Raw genomic sequence first — 18,715 nt, 5'->3', positions numbered from 1 at the left:
CATTGGACAGAAACTTCTGAGTTCACAGACTCCAGATACCAGTTTTTCTAAACCGTTCAACTTACTCTGAACACACCCCCGGACAATTACATCTCTATTCTGAAAAGTCATTGCTGCACTTTTGTTTCTCTTTCTAAATTAAACACTATCACTAGAAAACTTCCAAGAAAATAGGAGGGCAGTCCCCTCTTTCTTCCTATCTGGGGGAGCAGCGGTTTACTGGATTCAGGTCTTGGGTCACCAAAGGACCAGCTGTTAGATAGCGGACCAGGGTGCCGCATTTCTCCCCAGTTTTCGCTGAGCTCAGCAGCCCTGTCTTCCCAAGAGCTACCGCAGCAGGGAGCATTCAGGGCGTGCCCACTCCACCTTCCAACGCCTGGCACCCTGGGGTTCCCAATTCCTGTATCCCCGAAAACTACTCCCTTTTAGTACAAAAAACTCAGGCATAAGGGAAAGAAAACTTGCGCAAGATCATTTTTCATAAACAAACAAAAAACCTTAAAAAAAAAAACCCAAAACCAAAAACCCAGCATCCACCCATCCCTCCCTTCATTTTGCAGCGTGGACAACAATGGAGGACTACAACTCCCAGTGAGGCCTGCGTTCGTCCGTCCGAGCAGAGACCAATGGACGTCTTATACGTGACTGGCATTGACTAATCAGGTCCAGCCTCGATGAGGCTTTGTCTCCCGACCGAGGCGCGGGGCGCGTTCTCCCGCCTCCCAGCCTAGGCGCACGCGCGCCCCGCCCTTCCCGCCTTCCCTCGTTCGCCCTCCCCTCTCTTTTCTCCCTCTCAGAACCCTTCTGCCGCTGCGTTCGGACCTCGCTGCTCCAGCCTCCGGGACACGTCCCATCCTTCCAGCCTGCGATTAGCAGTATAGAAAAAAATTCCATATCATTTTCTTGCCCCGTACACACTTTGAGGCGAGCAAAAAAATTAACATAAATTTTAACAATGAGGGAAATCGTGCACATCCAGGCCGGTCAGTGTGGCAACCAGATCGGTGCCAAGGTAAGGATTTTAAACCTCTTAACTATATTTCTTTTGAGAAGAAAAAAAATCCAGATAAATGATGAATGGTTGTGATATATATTTGCATACCATCCATAGTCAAGCTTTGCCCCTCAAAATTTTGTTTTCTATAACAGACGTTTGTAGCTAGAATTTGTTTTTGAAAAATGGGGGAATTAGCCTTGGTTGGCTCATTTTGGGGACGCTATTAAGGACCTTTCGGGTTTGGCGGTGGGAAGACTGATTCTGTAAGATTTTACTTGAAAGTGTTGTAACGGTCCGAGGACCGCGGAGGGAGGGAGATGCGGAAACGGTCCGAGACAAAGCGAGGCGAGGTTTCCCCCATGTGCATCCCTCTTGGCTGGGCTTCGCCGGAGGGGGAAGAGGCGAGGCTGGGCGACGGCTGAAGGGAGCCCGGATCCCACCGTGGGGTGGGGGACGCGGTGCGCCAGATTGGGCTGCGCTGCGCGGTACCCTTCCCAAAAGATAGGCATCTCGCGCGCCCGCGATTCCCAAGGGGCGGTCCCGTAGTTCTTTGGGGGATGGAAGACTAAAAGCCGCTGGATTAATTTTATTTCCATCTCCCGTAAAGAGACCCTTTTAGGGCGTGAGCCGATATGGAGAAAGAGGGCAGGAGGGTCCTTTTCTTTAAAGGGTCCCTCAGGACTGAACGGTGGGAGAAAGAATCCTTATTTAAAGCAAGGGGTGAAAAGCTAGCAAAGGAAGAAAATTCTGAGGACAAGGTGGGGGTGGGGGATGGTTTTTCTTTTTTCTTTTTCTTTCTTTCTTTTTTTTTCTTTTCGCGCGGTTACAGTGTAGCGGGGGAAGGGCAGGGAGGAAGTGCCGCTGCTACGTTGTAGCAGAAGGGCGGGGCCGGGCGCCCCTGGCGCGCCGGGACAATGCAGCGCTGCCGGCCCGCTGGGGGCGCCCTAGCCGAAGCCGAGCCCCGCCTCTCGCGGGCTGAATGCACGCCACGCCCCCGCCCACGCGCGACGCCTCCCTTTGTCAGTGGCACCGCGGGCGCGGGCGCCGCAGTCACGTGGAGGGCGGGGTGGAGAGGGGTGGTCGATTGCTGCAGCGGTCTCAACCCCCGGCCATTGTACGCAGGGGGGAGGTGTGCTCCCCCCGTCTGGCGGGCCGCCTCCATCCCCCTCCCTTCACACTCCCACCCCGCAGTTTCCTGGGATCCCCGGGCCTCCCCAGCTACACCTCGTCTCGCATTCCAAGCAGTGAAAGCTGCGGCTTCCTTGGGGTTGCGGGTGTCCGGTGGAAGGGCGTGGCAGGCAGGCAGAGGGAATGCCAGGCGCTAGAACCAGGCTCACCACGGGCGTGTCTGGGATTAAAATGCGTAGGTCGGGTGGGCATAATTGGCTGGGACCAGAGCTAAGGAAGTCTCACTGCTGTCCCTCCGCAGTTCTGGGAGGTGATCAGTGATGAACACGGCATCGACCCCACCGGAACCTACCACGGCGACAGCGACCTGCAGCTGGATCGCATCTCCGTGTACTACAATGAAGCTACAGGTGAGGTTGGGAGCCCCGGAAGCTGGGGGCCTATCTCCTCTTCTGCTTCTCTGGGGGTCTCTTTTCCAGCCCTGGAGGACCTATTAACCACCTTTGGATGTATCTATACTTTCTTTTTTAAAGGCGTTCTTGATTTGATTGCCCACCCTGGGGCAAAAGATTGGCTCTTCTGCCCCCTGGTGGCCGCACTTGGAATCACAAGTTAGGGTCCCTGGCTGTCTCCCAGCCCCAATTGATCCCCTTTGCCAATTTTTACTCTCTTTTCTTCCATATAGGTGGCAAATATGTTCCTCGTGCTATCTTGGTGGATCTAGAACCCGGGACCATGGACTCTGTTCGCTCAGGTCCTTTTGGGCAGATATTCAGACCAGACAACTTTGTTTTTGGTGAGTTATGCACATATTAGTAGCTAGTACTGTTCAGTGTATTTGAGTAAAGGAGACAGCAAGGGCTAGGAGACAATTGTTACACTGGAGTGCTTATCCAGGGCTGTGTTCTGAAATCTCTAATGCAGGGTGTTGGTAGTGACTGCCCTAGATGATAATAGGGTAGGGATGTGTCACAGATGAGTGAGAGAGAATGCACATTTGTGTACATTATTCCAAAAGTTGAAAAGTGGAAATTTGGTCCTGTATCTCTCATGCTTTACTAATCAAGCTTGCCTCTGACCCCATTCCAGGTCAGTCCGGGGCAGGCAACAACTGGGCCAAGGGCCACTATACAGAGGGGGCTGAGCTGGTTGACTCAGTCCTGGATGTGGTGAGGAAGGAGGCCGAGAGCTGTGACTGCCTGCAGGGCTTCCAGCTGACCCACTCACTGGGTGGGGGCACAGGCTCTGGAATGGGCACCTTGCTCATCAGCAAGATCCGAGAAGAGTATCCCGACCGCATCATGAACACCTTCAGTGTGGTCCCCTCACCCAAAGTGTCTGACACTGTGGTCGAGCCCTACAATGCCACCCTCTCTGTCCATCAGTTGGTAGAGAACACAGATGAGACCTACTGCATTGACAACGAGGCCCTTTACGACATCTGCTTCCGCACTCTCAAGCTGACCACGCCAACCTACGGGGACCTGAACCACCTCGTCTCAGCCACCATGAGCGGTGTCACCACCTGCCTCCGCTTCCCTGGTCAGCTCAATGCTGACCTTCGCAAGCTAGCTGTCAACATGGTGCCCTTCCCACGTCTCCACTTCTTCATGCCTGGCTTTGCACCTCTGACCAGCCGTGGAAGCCAGCAGTATCGGGCCCTCACTGTGCCTGAACTCACCCAGCAGGTCTTTGATGCCAAGAACATGATGGCTGCCTGTGACCCCCGCCATGGCCGTTACCTCACTGTGGCTGCTGTCTTCCGTGGGCGCATGTCCATGAAGGAGGTAGATGAGCAGATGCTCAACGTGCAGAACAAGAACAGCAGCTACTTCGTAGAATGGATCCCCAACAATGTCAAGACGGCAGTCTGCGACATCCCACCTCGTGGCCTCAAGATGGCAGTCACCTTCATAGGAAATAGCACAGCCATCCAGGAGCTCTTCAAGCGCATCTCAGAGCAGTTCACTGCCATGTTCCGGCGCAAGGCCTTCCTCCACTGGTACACAGGTGAGGGCATGGACGAGATGGAGTTCACCGAGGCCGAGAGCAACATGAACGACCTGGTGTCCGAGTACCAGCAGTACCAAGATGCCACCGCAGAAGAAGAGGAGGATTTCGGTGAGGAGGCCGAAGAGGAGGCCTAAGGCAGAGCACCATCACCTCAGGCTTCTCCGTTCCCTCAGCCGCCTTCCTCAGCTGCCCCTGTCCTCTCCCTCAGAATTGCATTTTCTGCCTGTCTCATTTTGTTTTGTTTTTTCTCCTTTTTTGGGGGGGGGTCCTAAAACAGTGCCTGGCACATAATAGGCGCTCAATAAATACTTGTTGTTTGTTGAATGTCTCCTCTCTTCCGCTCTGGGAAACCTAGATTTCTGCCATGCTGGGTAACCCTGTAATTCCTTTTGGTGTCCACTTCTCACATCTGTCCAGCTGATATTTCCCGTATTTTTTAAGATAATTCTCCAAGAAGCTGGGTCTCATCAGATCCCATTTAGAACCATGTGCTGAAAACCCAGTAGATGGCCACCATCCTAAGCCCGTGTGCTAGCCCAGGGGAAAGGAAACCAAGCTACCTCATAGCAGTAGAGGTACCTATGAGGAAGGGGTAGGGTTTTCTATTCTAGAGCAGTTTTGGAGAGGGATATCCGAGCTGTTGAATCTGAATTTCCTTGCTCCTCTCTCAGCTTCAGGAGAGGTGTTGACAGTATTATCTCTATTTGTAGTCTTCTTCCAGGCTCTGTCCTGAGCTGTTTCTTTTGCAGGGTCTGCCCCACTCTCTTGAGCAGGATCCTTCCCTTTCCTACACAACCTCCTTCATATGTTGGATTCCTTCTTTTTCCCCTGGTTGGAGAAAGGGGCCAAAAGGGAAGAGGGACTAGCCTCCAGAAAGGCCCTCCCTATCCCCACCTTTTCTTAGCAAACACCCAGCTCTGCTGTGTATACATGGAAAGGTGTGTATTGCCACCTAAATCTTCTGAACCATTCTTCCAGAGAGGGGACAAGGAGACCCTCCATCTTTGGCAACATCTCATTTCTTCCTTTTGCTATTCTCTCCCCTGCCCTTGGCTTCATCCTGTCCTACACTTCAAATTTCTATTTTGTGTTGAACTTGCTTTTTTTCATATTGAAAAGATAACATCGCCCCAAGAGCCAAAAATAAATGACAACTGAAAAAAAGTTGTGAGATGTGTGCTCATTTAGGGAAAGACTACCAGTGGATACATGAGGCTCAAGTTCAGCTACACATACACTTTGCTCCCTATAAACTGACGAGAATATCCTTATACTTAACTGACCCTCATGTCTTAACCCTGGTACCCAAACCACCCCACCACCTTCACTACCAGCCTCAATAACTGGGGTAGGCCTAGGCTCAGATACAGGATCAATGGACAGAAACGGGAATTGAGATGAATGTTAAGTAGGGCATAAGTGGTTCCCAGACCATCAACATCCTCTTGAAACTTGTAGAAATGCAGATCTTCAGGCCTACCCAGATGTACTGAACCAAAAACCAGTTAACTAGCAATCTATTTAAACTACATCTAGGGTTCATTTGGGTTATGGTACCTGCTGTTTTCTCTTACCCTTTGGGATTTTCTCAGTAAACATAACGGAAAGATAAACCAATGGGGAATATCACTTAATGGTCCCATTCTAAAGTAACACTTGCACCTAATACAACATGCTTCTAAGAACAGAAAGTAAGTCTCAGAGCTACCCTGGAAATTTAAGTCTAATTTTCCGTGGCCCTATTTTCAGTAATTCTGGGGACTAGTTCAATTCTCACCACTAATTCCATTTCAGCATGCTTTTCTGCCTATAACCAACTTATGCAGAAAAAAAAATTGTACAAGGTAACTTCTCCCATTCTGAAATGTCTTGAATGAAGGGAATAAGCTACATTCCAGTATTCATTTTGAATGAGTTCTACTTTATTAAGTTAATTGTTCATCAGTATTAGTACTTTTTAACAGCAATTGATTTGACAAAAGTTGAGAACCTCCAGGCCATCCCTCAGTTTTGGTCAGGAAAATTCTAGACAATAGGTGCGCACAGTCTAATTAGGAAGTTAAACTGGGGATGAGCAGGATAATCAGAAGGCGGGCATGGAACCCCTGGGGACTGGTAGTCTTGGCAATGTGGGGTTGGGAAGAGCAACCCTTCCCCTCCAAGGCAAGGCACAGGCTATTTGGCAAGGAGATGCTCAGGGAAGGCCGTTGTGCATGCAGTAGTGGGACCATTCTGGCAACCATGAAGCTAGGCATTGGTGAAGGATGGCTCAAGCTGTTCGCAAAGGCTTGTGGTTAACCTGGTAAAAAGACAACAGTGATGACACTCGGGAACCATGTACCCTCTTCTCCCAGCTCCCCATTTGGATGAGGGCTGCAGGGAGCACATGCATTTCCAGGAGTCTATCATACCCTCTTGTCAAGCAGTCATTAGGACCCATGTACAGCACAAATCACTGAAGAGGAGTGGAGGGGGCTAGGGCCTTGCCAGCACAGACCCTTCTTAGCTCCTAATCTTTCCGTGCTTTCAATGCCAGCCTTAAGAGGGATCCAAGGAACCCAGCTTGAAGGTCACTGTTACGGTCTACTGCTTTCACTTACATGTGTGATGTTTTTTAAGAAGGTACTTAGAATGTGCACAAGTCGGGGGAGGAACAGAGGGGGGAGGGAGAGGGACAAGCAGACTCTGCACTGAGCGCAGAGCCCAACGCAGGCCCATCCCAGGACCCTGAGATCATGACCTGAGCCCTAACCAAGAGTTGGACGCTTAACCGACTGAGCGACCCAGGCGCCTCTACGTAAGTTTTTTTTAAGCACACTCATATATAGTATGTGCCAGGCACTTGTCCTAAACACTGCAAATACTTACTCATCTAATCCCCTTAACAATTCAATAGAGTAGATGCTATTAACCACCTGATTTTAAGGTGAGGAGAGAGGCACAGAGAACTAGCTAACTTGTCTAAGGTCGCAGCTAGCACGCACTGGAGCCAGGACTCACACCATAACACCGTGGCCCCAGAGCCTGCTCTCTGACCTCTAGCATCACCTATCCGTGAATCAACAGGCACCAAGAAAAGCAGTGAGATGCCTTTGGAATTAATGGTCAACAGGCTGCAACCAGTTCCTTGTACTAGTGGGGCAACCACGAGGCTCTAGAGGACAGTCAGCCTGGGTTTGAAGTCTAGCTTTACCAGCTGTTTGACAGGGCCACAGTTCCTTAACATACTGAAAACGGTTTCTTTACTTTATAAAATACTATATACCCAAAGGACAGTTTGATTTAAAAAAACCAACCATTTGTGTAGAAGTTTAGCACCGAGGGGCGTCTGGGTGGCTCAGTTGGTTACGTGTCTGCCATCGGCTCAGGTCATGATCCCGGGGACCTGGGATGGAGCCTGGCATCAGGCTCCCTGCGCAGCGGGGAGTCTGTTTCACCGTCTCTCCCTCCCCCTACTCATGCTTTCTCTCTCTGAAATAAATGAGTAAGATCTTTAAAAGCAGCAGCAGCAGCAGCTCGGCACTGTGTCTAGCGTACAGAAAGCAAAAATGTCAATGCTCCCGAGCTTCCTCGGTGCCGGTCCAGTACTAGGCCTACGCATCACGTGCCCCCGGAACCCAGAAATTCACAGAAAATCCGCAGCTCCCACCCTAGAGACCCTCACCTGGGAGATGCTGACGCCGGTGAGTCTCTCCACACTCTCTGGCAGGCGGCTCAGGATGTCTAGTACTTCCCCGGTCACTTTGGCCGCCCCCACGGTCCCACCTCCACTGGACACCAATGTGATCTTATTGGCTGAGGTCAAGGGACCACTGATCTCCTCTGCCACCTGGTAGGTGAGAGAGGCCCACTCAGCACCTGTGGTCTGACTACGCCCCTCCTAAAACACCTCACCCTGGGCTTCAAGATTGTTATCTTCTTCACTTTGTAAGGATCATCCTTCCTCACTTCAGTCACTGGCTTATAATTCCCACCCCAAATTTCCAGTCCTCCGGCCCCTCATTTCCCCCCACCCTACATTCTCTGGTTCTGTTCCTCTCCTGGTGCCCACACAACCTCCAGACCTGGGGCAGCTTCTCCAGCAGCATGTCCAGCTGAGCTGCCTCCTGGTACAGCTGGAATGCTTCTGCCTTCTTGGCCATCTGCTCGGCCTCGGCCTGGGCTCGAGCCCCTATGGCAAAGGCCTCGGCCTCCCCACGCATCTGAGAATGGTATAGGAAACTGTGGTACTGATGGCTGTAGTTAAGGACGAGAAACCCCAGCTCCAACAGCAACCCCCACTCACTCCACAAGCCAAGAGCCACCTCTGAACTCACCCTCACAGACTCAGCTTCGGCCTCAGCCTGCATAATCAGCTGGGACCTGGGCACAGAAAGGGAAGTGGAGGGAGGGGCTGAGGAAGGGCAAAAGGCAGGCCCCGCTGGGGAGACACAGGCCCCTGTAACGTGAGTTCCGTAGGAGTTCAGGCAGCGAGGGCCTCAGCTCTTCACATGGGGGCACCCAGGTGGTAAAGGACTAGGATGGGGCCTGGGAGGGGCATTTACTTCTCTGCCTCAGCCAGGCGCTCCAGCTTGTAGCGCTCGGCTTCTGCGGGCTTCCGAACTCGGGCCTCCAGCTCCTTCTCTCGGCGGGCGATCTCCTGTTCCTGCACTGCCACCTGCTGGGCCCGCTCCACCACCTGCACCTGTACCCGCTGCTCCTCGATCTGCTGCTTAGTTTTGGCAACCTGGGTAGGAGAAATGCTCAACCTCAGAGCTGAAGGGCAAGTTCCCAGGGACCACAGAGAGAAGCCAGGGTCAGGGCTCCAGGGCGAGATATAAAAATAGAGTAGGCACATGAAATCGGTCCCTGGTGGGCTCAGCCAGCCCAGTGGAGTCCATTTCCCATATGGATCCCAATCAGGGCTCGGGGGATGGCCTGCTCCTCCTCAGGGGCAGCACCAAGGGCAGGACATTTTCCAAGCAGCCTCAGCATCAACAGCTGGATGTGGCTTGGACCCAGTCCCTGTTCTCCCTCAGGCCAGGCTCCATGTCCCTCTCTTGAGCTCCCATACTAGTCCATTTCTCCACAGTGTCCCTCTCCAGAGTATGAGCTCCTGGAGGCCTCTGATGCATGGTGGCTGTCTTCCACCTCCAGCCTCACTCAGCCATCCGCTTGTCTCCAGCTGTGCTGCTGTAACCTTCCTGTAGGCCACCATCACTCCAGCCCTCCCTGCAACAGCTTCCTACTGGCTCCGGTGGTGGTGGTGGGGTGTGTATGTATCTTTTCCATTTTTATCTTTTATATATGATACAAATTCAAAAGAAAAAAATGGACAGTGAGAAGCAAGGTTTCTGTCCACTTATATCCTCAAACCACCTGGTTCCTTTCCCCAGAGGCAACCACTGTGACCAGCTTCTTCTGTAGTCTTCTTCCAGGGACATTCTAAACATTTACAGGAACGTGTACATATAGAATTCTTCTTATTTAGGCATATTTCATTTTCTGATTCCTGTAGAGTACAGAGATCTGAAGGCTCTTGCCGAGATTTTGGTGAGGAGAGGTACCAGAGAGGAACATGCTTCTTTACTGCCCCACAGCTCTGGCTCAGCCATGGACCACCATCCCTGCGGGTCTTACCAATAGCAGAGATGATGCCCCTGCCTTTACTGTACCCATGTGTTCACTCCAGAGGAAATGTGCTTCTGGATATGGCACCCTTTGCTGTCTCTGACCCTAAAATTTCAAACTGCTTCCAGATTAGACTAGTTGCTCTCTCCCTCACTGTGCAGAAACTCTCTGCATTGGAGCCCTTCCTGCCCCTCCTTAAGCCCACCTTTTGATTAAATAACCCCCAGGAGCTTCCCTGGAAGAAGTACATGGGCAATAAGTTTTTTGAGATCTTGCTTTTCTGAGATTTTTATTCTATCTTCCTATTTGAATGACAGTTAAATTGAGCACAGGTTACTATGTTAGAATTCATTTTCTATCCAACTTCTGAAGGCATTACTCCATGGCCTTCCAGCTTCTTGAAAAATCTGAAGTCAATTTGATGCCTGACCCTTTGTGATCTGTTCTTTCTCTCTGGAATATTTTAATCCTTTCCTTGTTCTCCATGTTCTGAAATTTCACAGGGTAGTTTGTTTTTCATTCATTGTATGTACATTTGGTGGACTGTTTCAATCTAGAAAGTCATACCTTTCAGAACAGATAAACATTTAAGAATTTTTTCCACTGGTCATTTTCCTCCCATTTTCTTTGTTCTCTTGATTTATTAGATTAATGAATCTGTAGATTAGGATTAATAAATGTATTACAATTAGAATTTATTAGAATTAGATTAATAAATCCATAGATTCATTAGAATTTCTTCATTGTGATTTCCCCCCCTCATTTCTGCCATCTTACTGATTTCTAAGAGCTCTTTTTTTGTTTTCTATTCTATGCCCTGATTTTCTAGCTGTGAATTCTTCTCTTATCTCACTGAGGATATTAAAAAAAAAAATTTAAGCTTTCTTCTCCCTGCATAGTCTGTATCCTCCAAATTGCTTTGCTGTTTGTGGTTTTAGTCTCAGACTTCAACACCGCAGGATTCCCTCATATATCAGGTAATCCTTGGCTGCCTGCTCCCAGTGCTCCCAGGTCTAAGACAGTGAAGGGAAACTGTGGGCACGTGGGTGAGGCTTGCTGACTGAGCTTCACTCTAGGGTGATCTGGGCAGGTCATCTGCTGAGGAGCCTCTGATTCAGGATGCTGGAAGCCTTTCCCTTTGGACTGGTCATGTTTAGGCACAGTCTTCTGATGACTTCTTTGGAAGATGGAGGGTCTGGGGGCCAAATGGGGTAAGGCGGGCAGGGGAGGCTGTCAGCATTTAGCATTCAATGGTCACATCCACTGGCTTAGTTGATTACGATGGCTTTCCGGCTTTCTGTTCCTTCTGATCCTATTCTCTCATCTGTTTTCACCTTCTTCTTTTTTAAAATCACTGTTTGTGGTTTTAGTGAGGTTTTAGAGGGAGTGCAATTAACTGTATTTATTCAGGGGCGCCTGGGTGGCGCAGCGGTTAAGCGCCTGCCTTCGGCTCAGGGCGTGATCCCGGCGTTCTGGGATCGAGCCCCACATCAGGCTCTTCAGCTATGAGCCTGCTTCTTCCTCTCCCGCTCCCCCTGCTTGTGTTCCCTCTCTCGCTGGCTGTCTCTATCTCTGTCAAATAAATAAATAAAATCTTTTTAAAAAAAAAACTGTATTTATTCAAGCCATCCACTCTGAAAAAGCTTCCAACTTATCTTCCTGCTTTCTCTCTTTCTTCTGGGAATCAATTCTCCACAGGGCAGCCAGACTGATCCTTATAAAAATGTAAATTAGACCATGGCACCTCCCCGCTTAAAGTTCTCCAACGGCATTCCACTGGGCTTTGAATTCTCTTCTAAGTCTCCAACACGGCCACCTGAACCCTATGTGACCTGGCCCTGCCTGCCTCGCCATCTCACTCACAGCATACCAACCGCACTGGATCAGAACCCTCCTCTCTGTTCTTGGGACACACCAAGCTCTTTCCTACCTCAGGGCCTTTGCACGTGGTGGTCCTCTGCCTAACCACATATGGCTATTTATATTTAAAGTTAATTAAAATTAAATAAAATCTAAAATTCTGTTTGTCAGTCACATCTCACTAGCTACAGTTCCACAAGCCATATTTCAAGCACTCAGTATCGCAGCACAGACTTACAGCATTTCCATCATCACAGAAAGTTCTATTTGAACAGCACTGGCCTAGAATGCTCTTGGCCCACAACTCTTTGTGGCTCCTTCTCATCTTCAGGTTCATCTCATAAAGCACTTCCTCACTGAAGCCTTGGATCACCCCCACTGTTTTTTTCATCACCCTGTATATGTCCTTCATGGCACTTAAACAAGATAATTAGAACCTATGAACATTACTTACTTGCTTACTAGCTCTTTCCTGTGTTATAAGCTCCACAAGGGCAGGAATCTTTTCTGTCTCATTCATACTTACGTCCTCACTTCCAAAACAATGCTTGGCACATAGTAAGCACTTAATGGATATTTGTTGAATGAATCCTTATTTCCCAAGCACCTAGCACAAAGCCTGGCACAGAATAAGGAACTGATAAAAGTTGGAACAGAGCCAACACCAGCCCAACCGTTTGATTTGCAGATAAGGAAAGCTATATTTAGGTTAAGGACCAGGAAGCTAATGGTTTCCACTATGTTAATACTTCTCAAACTCCAATGTGTACATGAACCCCCTAGGCATTCTGTTGAAACGCAGATTCTAGGGGCACCTGGCTGGCTCAGTTGAGAGACCAGCAACTCTTGATCTCAGGGTCATGCATTCAAGCCCCATGTCGGCGCGGAGCCTACTTTAAAAAAAACAATGCAGATTCTGATTCAGTCAGTAGGACAGGACCTGGAGATTCTGTATCGAACGAGCTCCACAGTGCTGCTGGTGCTGCTGGTAAGCAGACCACACCGAGGAGCGAAGCACCACGCTGCACGCCATTACCTGTCACACCACCAGGAATTTAACATCATAAACTAAAGACGTTTTGTACTGCATTATCCTTTAAGCCTATACCAACTCTTGGCAAAAACAAATTTCATAATATTGCTACCCTTTGGGTAAAGGTCTTGAAGTACAGTTGATTCTTATTATTCATGGTAGATCCTTGCTATAAAGTAACCATGAACACTGAATTAGCAAGCACTTATTCTGGTGTTAGGGGAAATACACGGTTAGGTTCCTGTGAGCCCCTGTTCACAACAGATCAGTATATATCCTTGCTTTATATGTGTTTCTGTTTAAAGATACCTTACGTAACAGACATCGTTGATTCAGTAACAAGGGAGTTACTGCCGACAGCGCTACAACTCACGCCTGAAAGACGCTTATCTAACACATGTAAATTCTCTCTAAGGCACATCACAGCCTCCTTGCACTTAGAAACACTCAGCACTTTAGCAGTATGCTTGGGGGCCGTTTTAAACAGCAAAATCACCAACAAAGAGTACAAGAATGCAAAAAATGTAGCAGTAAATATACTGTGAAAATGACACTGTTTACATTATGAGAGCTGAAACAAGAAGGCAAAACATCTTGTTCAACCTCAACTGTACCTCAGGCAACTCAAATTTTTCACTGCTCTGTGCATGTCTGCACATGATCACAAAGGTGCCACAGGGACTGTTTCTGGGGTCACGAGTAAATTTTAGTGAGTAGGCGAATTCTCAAATACAGAAATCTGCAAACAATGAGGACGACCATGCCCCCTTGCAATAACAAGGGCTGCCCATATCTCACTTTGCAGGATTCAGAGCCCAAGTCCATGTTTTCCTTCCTCCTGCCTTTCTTGGATCACCAGGGCTGCTGTGAGCCCAGGGAAATATCAGAAAAAGGCGGCACCATTCACCTATGCAGGAATGCACAGCGCGGTGAGTGTAGGGGATGGGCTGGATCTTAGCTCTGCTTCACCCACTCATCCAGATGCCCTTACCCAGGGCACAATCTGCCCAAACATATGATCCCATCCTACTGACCATATCCCTTCTTGGCCTTTACTTTGCTTTTCAACTGAAATGCTTAGGTCTTCCAAATCTTCTTTTATGGGGGAGTTGGGTCAGAAACGTAGGGATCAGAGTTAGAATATGAGAAAGTGTGGTGGCCTACAATGGGGGACTTGAGAGGAACTAACTGCCCAGTGTGAGAGCTCTGACCTGAAGTTGGTAGGCCAGGTCAGCCTGTGCTCGGCGGGTGTTGACCTCGATGTCATACGCGGCCTTCTTTAGCTCATAGTCTCTCTGCGCCTTGGCCATCTCGATCTCACTCAGGTACTGAGCAGACACCTTTTCCTGCTTAGCTTTGGCTTCCTGTCCACACAGAGATCAGGGAGGAAGTTAGAGTAGGGAGAGGAAGGCCCCAGTGGGGAAAGCCTGCTCCTCACCAGACTCCCCTGTGCGGCCTCATCTACTTCCTCTGCCAACCTGGCTCTATGAGCCCTCACTCAGTTGTGCCCCTTCCATCCCCTCTCCCGCTGCACACCCAAAAAGCCCATGGCGACCAAGTGATCCCCCAAGTGGAATCTATCTCACCCGGATCCCAGCATCTCTTTTAGCTTCTGCTTCCCCAATCCGAGCATCTTTTTGGACTTGCGCTGTTCTAGCCTTCCCTAAAGAGTGCAAATAGTCCTGTGAGAGAGAAGCAGCAATCAGAATCCTCCAGAGGGTTTAAGAGATGGGAACGGGGAACTGGAGAGGACGGGCCGCCTAAGTTTACCTGATCGTCATGAATGTCCTTCAGGGTGTAGCTAACCACACTGATGCCCATGTTGACCAGGTCTGAGGAGGCCACTTTGAAAACCTGCTCTGAGAATTTCTGCCTGTCCTTATAGATTTCCTAGGGTAACAGAATGGTGGGAAGGAGGAACTTAAGCTCTCAGTCCTCTGGCTACTCTCTCCCACAGACTAGCTGGGTCCTTAGGTGCCACTCACTCTGGCATCTCTTCCAGATCTTTCCCTGCCCTCAAGCCCACCTCCACAGTCATGTGAGCCATGATAGCCCTCTGGTGGCCTTCCAGAGTCTCCAGTGCAATGTGGGCAATCTCAGCCTCCGTCTTCCCCAGGAACATCTGGCAGGCAGCTGCCAACATCTCCTTGTTCTGCCCCTGGATTTTCACCTGTAACCAGAGTAGGGATAGGGAAAGTGTGGTGAAGGTCTCGTGAAGCCAGGTAGTAAGCAGGAAGAGAATGGAAGAGTCAAGTGCCTTGGGAGTCCCTGGAGAAGGGGACTTGGCAGAGACATTGCTCTGCAGCCAGAGGTTGGGAAAGCCATTGTCAGAAGATTCTTAACGTCTGGGGACAAAGAAGGTGATGAGGAAATGGACTCTGGGGGAAAGGCTCTGAAAGCCTCACCTGGGCAATGCCAGTGACTGAGATGGGGACCCCATGGCGAGTGTAAACCTTTTCACTCTTGACATTGAGGGTCAGTGTGTTGAGAGAGATCCTATGGGAAAAAGAAGGAGTGGACAGTGAGAAAAAAAGAAAAGAGAGAAAACTGGGGTTTCCCTTCCCTGGTTCTTTTTCCACCTACCTCTGGATTTGCTGGATGCAGGGCAGGACAAAGACACGTCCTCCAGCCACCATGACTGGGGGGCTTCGGCAGAAACCTGCAAGGTGCAGGGGCAGTAAACTGCAGTGGTAGGGGTAGGGCTAGAATATGGAAGACTGAAAAACGAGTGTGGGGGGGATAATCCCCTCAAGGAAATCTGGGAGCTGGAGGGGAGGCAGTCTGGGCACTGGGACTCACAAGTGGGTGGCTTGGAGCCATTGAGGGCTGAGGGGGGGGGGGGGATGGACAGAAGGCCTGGGCCTGGGGAGCTGGTAAGGAGAAGGGTAAGGGGTAGAGGCCGGACCGCAAGGGTTTGGGGGGCACTGGTTGAGAAGAGAACATTACTTACCGGAGACCACCATGGCCTCATTTGGGCCGCAGGTGAAAAACATGGCTCAGGTTGAAGCTGGGGGAAAAGGAATGAAAGCCTTTGCGGGCGGATCCACAGGAGCGAATATTCTCTTTCCCGTCAGTCTCGCCCCATCTCCAGCCACCAGGGCCCAGTCCCTTCCGCACCCATGGGTCTGTCCCACATATCCCCAGCGGCTCCCTCCCCCACGCCGGCTTACGGCCGCTCCCTGCCCCTTGCCCGGTCCCGCCTTCGATGAGGACTGTGCCTCTCTCCGCTGATAAAGCTCTCCCGCGCCTAGAGGCCCCCAGACCTGGCGCCACCCTCCTCGCTCCTCCGCAGTCCGATTACATCTCCCTTCCCCACCCACCTTCCCGCACGCAGGCGGCGGCCGGGCCAGGGCGCTCAGCGGATCCGGGAGCCGAGCAGCGGTCCGGGGGTGGGGACGGCCTTCCAACAAGCCCGCGGACGCTCGCGCCCCCCACCCGGCCGCGCCCTGTGGCTGCGGCAGACGCGACCCCGCCCCCGCGGCGGGCCACCCTCCGCCCCGCGCGCTCGGCCCGCCCCTTTCCCGGCAAGCCGCGCTCGCGTTTGCCTTCCCCCGGGCCTGCGCGGCTTACCCCGCCTGCTGGGGGAGCGGCCGCCCCCGCCGCCGCCCTTCCCCGGCCAGGAGCTCCGCCCCGGGAAGCGGGACGTGACCTCCGTGGGCCTGCAACCCGGGGCCTGGGAGATTGCCTCATCTCTGATTTGCCCCGGGGGAACTGGGAAAACCGCACACTGGGCAACGATAGACCGCATCCGGTCACCTGGGGCGGAGCGCCCGCCGGTCCTTGGGGCGAAGGCGGGGAGGGGTGGGGAATCGCCGCTAGAAAAGATTCATACATTCAGATGACTACTGACAGTATATCGACTTTATTTGTGTTCACAGAACATACCGGGCGACCCCACAGCCGCCCGCTGACAGCCCACCGATCTTCGCCACCCTAGCCACCCCTTGGGGGCAACTTCGAGAAGGTCGAAGACCAAGGACCTTATCCCCAGTGTCCGCCAAAGCCTCACGCAGTAGATCCAAGGAGCTGAAATCCTGCAGGACGGAACACCCGCCCCTGAACCTACGACCCGCCACCATCCTTGACTCGTAGCCCGGGCGCTCTCCCACATCAGGACCTTTCCATTCGTTCTGAAGGAGAACCAAGGCGCCCAGCCTCCACCGTTCCCACAAAGCTCGACAAATACCAAGAGTTCTGCGTTTTCAGCAGGGAGGCACATCTCACACCCCTGCATAAGTTAAAATAAATATTACATACACCCCTCCATCACCTAGGGGGACATACATAAATACATATAAATATTAATTAGGATCAGTGAGAAATAAATTAATGACGCTCTTCCCCACGCGGCCTAGCCCCGGAGTGTCGGTGCTCGTTTCATCCCAGACTCGGCTGGCTTCTCCGCTGCAGTGTTGGGAGTTTAAGTCGCCTCGCAAGTCCCAGTTTGGGATACGCTCTCGCGCACCAGGTACACCTGGTGTTTCTTTGGTTTTTCGGATTCTTTTGGGGGCGGGGGGGAGTCCGGGTTAGAAGGCGGCCGGGTGTTGCTGTAGAAAAGTGCTGAGGTCCAGAGCGTAGTCCGAGGGTTCAGAGGTCAGATTAAGAGGCTCGAGGACTGGGGGCGCCGGGGTGGGTGCGGGGGACGCGCCGCTGGGGGCGTCCTCCGGGGCCAGCGGTGCCGGCACACCCTCTTCAGCCATCAGGATCTGGCAGAAGATGACGGCGAGCAGGAGAAAAAGGAGCCTTTTGGCAGGGTTCGGATCCTCGACTGGCAGCTGGCGCCGGACCTGAAGAGAGACAACAAAGGCGACAGGTTAGCTGAGGACCCCGGCGTCCGGCCGTTCCCCCTGCCCCTCCGGCTGCCCACTTCCACGACACTCACCACTCGTGGGTAGAGGACCCTACGGCTGCGCTTCCGATGCCCGCGGGAGGCGCTGGGGCGCGCGGCGGGGGCCACCGCGGGCTCCGGGAGAGGGTCGAAGGTGAAGATCTCAGGACCAGAGCCCCGACGGGGTCCGGGACTGGTGGAGGAGACGGGGGTCGGGGCCCGCAGGACGGTCATAGTGGGGAGGGAGCTGCGAGAGTGACACATCGTGCGCGGAGCCGAGCGGAAGGCCGAATGCGGACCTGCAGCGGTGCTGAGCAAATTATGTGCCCCAGAATGGGGCGGGTCCTTCTCGACTCCACCCGCGGCTGGGAGTGGTGGCCCGAGCAAGCTGGAAATTCCGACGGTTAAGCAAAGAGAGGGGGTGGCGACTTGGCCTGTGCAACCTAGGTGCCGAAGTGTGTTTTGTGAGTGTGTGAGTCGTGAGTGGGGTGGGTGAGATCCCCGGCTGCAGGCACATGTCGGGGCATGTGGTAGCTGGACAGCGGCCAACAGATAGCTTAGGAGGTGGTTGGGCGCCCGCCCGTCTCTGGGGAGGCAGGAGGACTGACATGAAGAAATCTGGCCATGCTGGGACAATGACCCAGCAAAGTGAAGGAATTACAGTTACACACTCACATTCATGCACTTGTAGATACACATAGAAAACACACACACATCCCAAGAGGAAAATCATTACAGAAATAGCCCAGAGACAGAGAGATGGACACACTAGCACACACAGACACGAAGCTGCCTGCCTCAGCACACACCACATTGTAGGGGCCGAAAAATCGTCCTTTCTTTCCTCCCAGCTTCTTTGGCTGGTCTAATAATTAAATTGCTGTAAGTAACAGGACAAACAGATTTAATCACAGGAAGCTGTGAGATTCAAAGGCAGTTGAGGTTACATGCCATCTTGAGCTAGGGAATGGAACAGGGGCCTGGGTCTTCAAAAGGAGGAGGGCAGTGCACCAGGAGAGAAGAAGAGATGTTTGCCCTGCCAAGCAGGTAAGTCTTTCAGATAAAAGGTATCTGTGGTGATCGCTGCCTTTGTGGGTCAGGCCCCTATCTCAATTCTTTTCGGCAGTTAAGGGAGAGAGGCGAAAAGCTTTTCCAGAGTCTGCTGGGTGTTGACTGCCTTCAGTTCAAAATAATTCACATGCCAAAGTGGCCCATTTTGGGGTGGCCTATTCTGCTCCCCTGTACC

General features: G+C 51.6%; 3 protein-coding genes across 5 annotated transcripts; 1 reads left to right on the top strand and 2 right to left on the bottom strand.

Annotated features, from left to right (window-relative positions):
• The first annotated feature begins 770 nt into the window (after positions 1-770).
• On the top strand, positions 771-4,462 carry TUBB (tubulin beta class I). The gene is made up of 4 exons (XM_045800537.2): positions 771-1,012; positions 2,427-2,535; positions 2,811-2,921; positions 3,215-4,462. The coding sequence occupies exons 1-4, from the start codon at positions 956-958 to the stop codon at positions 4,270-4,272; spliced, it is 1,335 nt and encodes a 444-aa protein (XP_045656493.1). The 5' UTR covers positions 771-955; the 3' UTR covers positions 4,273-4,462.
• Positions 3,214-16,146, bottom strand: FLOT1 (flotillin 1). 3 transcript variants are annotated; one of them, XM_045800538.2, is made up of 13 exons: positions 15,962-16,144; positions 15,592-15,648; positions 15,225-15,300; positions 15,047-15,137; positions 14,668-14,811; positions 14,412-14,531; positions 14,228-14,323; positions 13,853-14,005; positions 8,683-8,864; positions 8,455-8,500; positions 8,203-8,340; positions 7,803-7,967; positions 3,214-6,437 (listed from the first exon to the last, which is right to left on the bottom strand). In XM_045800538.2, exons 2-13 carry the CDS (start codon positions 15,632-15,634, stop codon positions 6,408-6,410), a joined length of 1,284 nt encoding a protein of 427 aa, XP_045656494.1. In that variant the 5' UTR covers positions 15,635-15,648; positions 15,962-16,144; the 3' UTR covers positions 3,214-6,407. The 3 variants fall into 3 exon arrangements, with proteins under 3 accessions (XP_045656494.1, XP_045656495.1, XP_045656496.1); XM_045800539.2 differs by lacking the exon at positions 15,962-16,144 and adding an exon at positions 15,812-15,833; XM_045800540.2 differs by lacking the exon at positions 14,412-14,531 and having other exon boundaries at positions 15,962-16,146.
• A 341-nt stretch (positions 16,147-16,487) lies between these two features.
• IER3 (immediate early response 3) lies at positions 16,488-17,851 on the bottom strand. The gene is made up of 2 exons (XM_045800536.2): positions 17,524-17,851; positions 16,488-17,428 (listed from the first exon to the last, which is right to left on the bottom strand). Exons 1-2 carry the CDS (start codon positions 17,731-17,733, stop codon positions 17,168-17,170), a joined length of 471 nt encoding a protein of 156 aa, XP_045656492.1. The 5' UTR covers positions 17,734-17,851; the 3' UTR covers positions 16,488-17,167.
• Positions 17,852-18,715: the final 864 nt, after the last annotated feature.

The sequence above is a fragment of the Ursus americanus genome, chromosome 32, assembly GCF_024610735.1.
Source record: "Ursus americanus isolate L20-20 chromosome 32, mUrsAme1.1.p, whole genome shotgun sequence".
NCBI classification, from domain to species: domain Eukaryota; kingdom Metazoa; phylum Chordata; class Mammalia; order Carnivora; family Ursidae; genus Ursus; species Ursus americanus.
Note: the sequence above shows the minus strand (reverse complement) of the source record. Positions and strands in the feature narration are given on the sequence as shown.

Coding starts and splice junctions, on each gene's coding strand:
- FLOT1 (XM_045800538.2), bottom strand. CDS start 15,634: ATGTTTTTCACCTGCGGCCCAAATGAGGCCATGGTGGTCTCCG. Junction 14,324..14,411: donor AGGACATTCATGACGATCAG/GTAAACTTAGGC, acceptor TCTCTCTCACAG/GACTATTTGCACTCTTTAGG. Junction 14,006..14,227: donor AAAGAGATGCTGGGATCCGG/GTGAGATAGATT, acceptor CTGTGTGGACAG/GAAGCCAAAGCTAAGCAGGA.
- TUBB (XM_045800537.2), top strand. CDS start 956: ATGAGGGAAATCGTGCACATCCAGGCCGGTCAGTGTGGCAACCAGATC. Junction 2,536..2,810: donor GTACTACAATGAAGCTACAG/GTGAGGTTGGGA, acceptor TCTTCCATATAG/GTGGCAAATATGTTCCTCGT. Junction 2,922..3,214: donor ACCAGACAACTTTGTTTTTG/GTGAGTTATGCA, acceptor ACCCCATTCCAG/GTCAGTCCGGGGCAGGCAAC.
- IER3 (XM_045800536.2), bottom strand. CDS start 17,733: ATGTGTCACTCTCGCAGCTCCCTCCCCACTATGACCGTCCTGCGGGCC. Junction 17,429..17,523: donor GGGTCCTCTACCCACGAGTG/GTGAGTGTCGTG, acceptor GTCTCTCTTCAG/GTCCGGCGCCAGCTGCCAGT.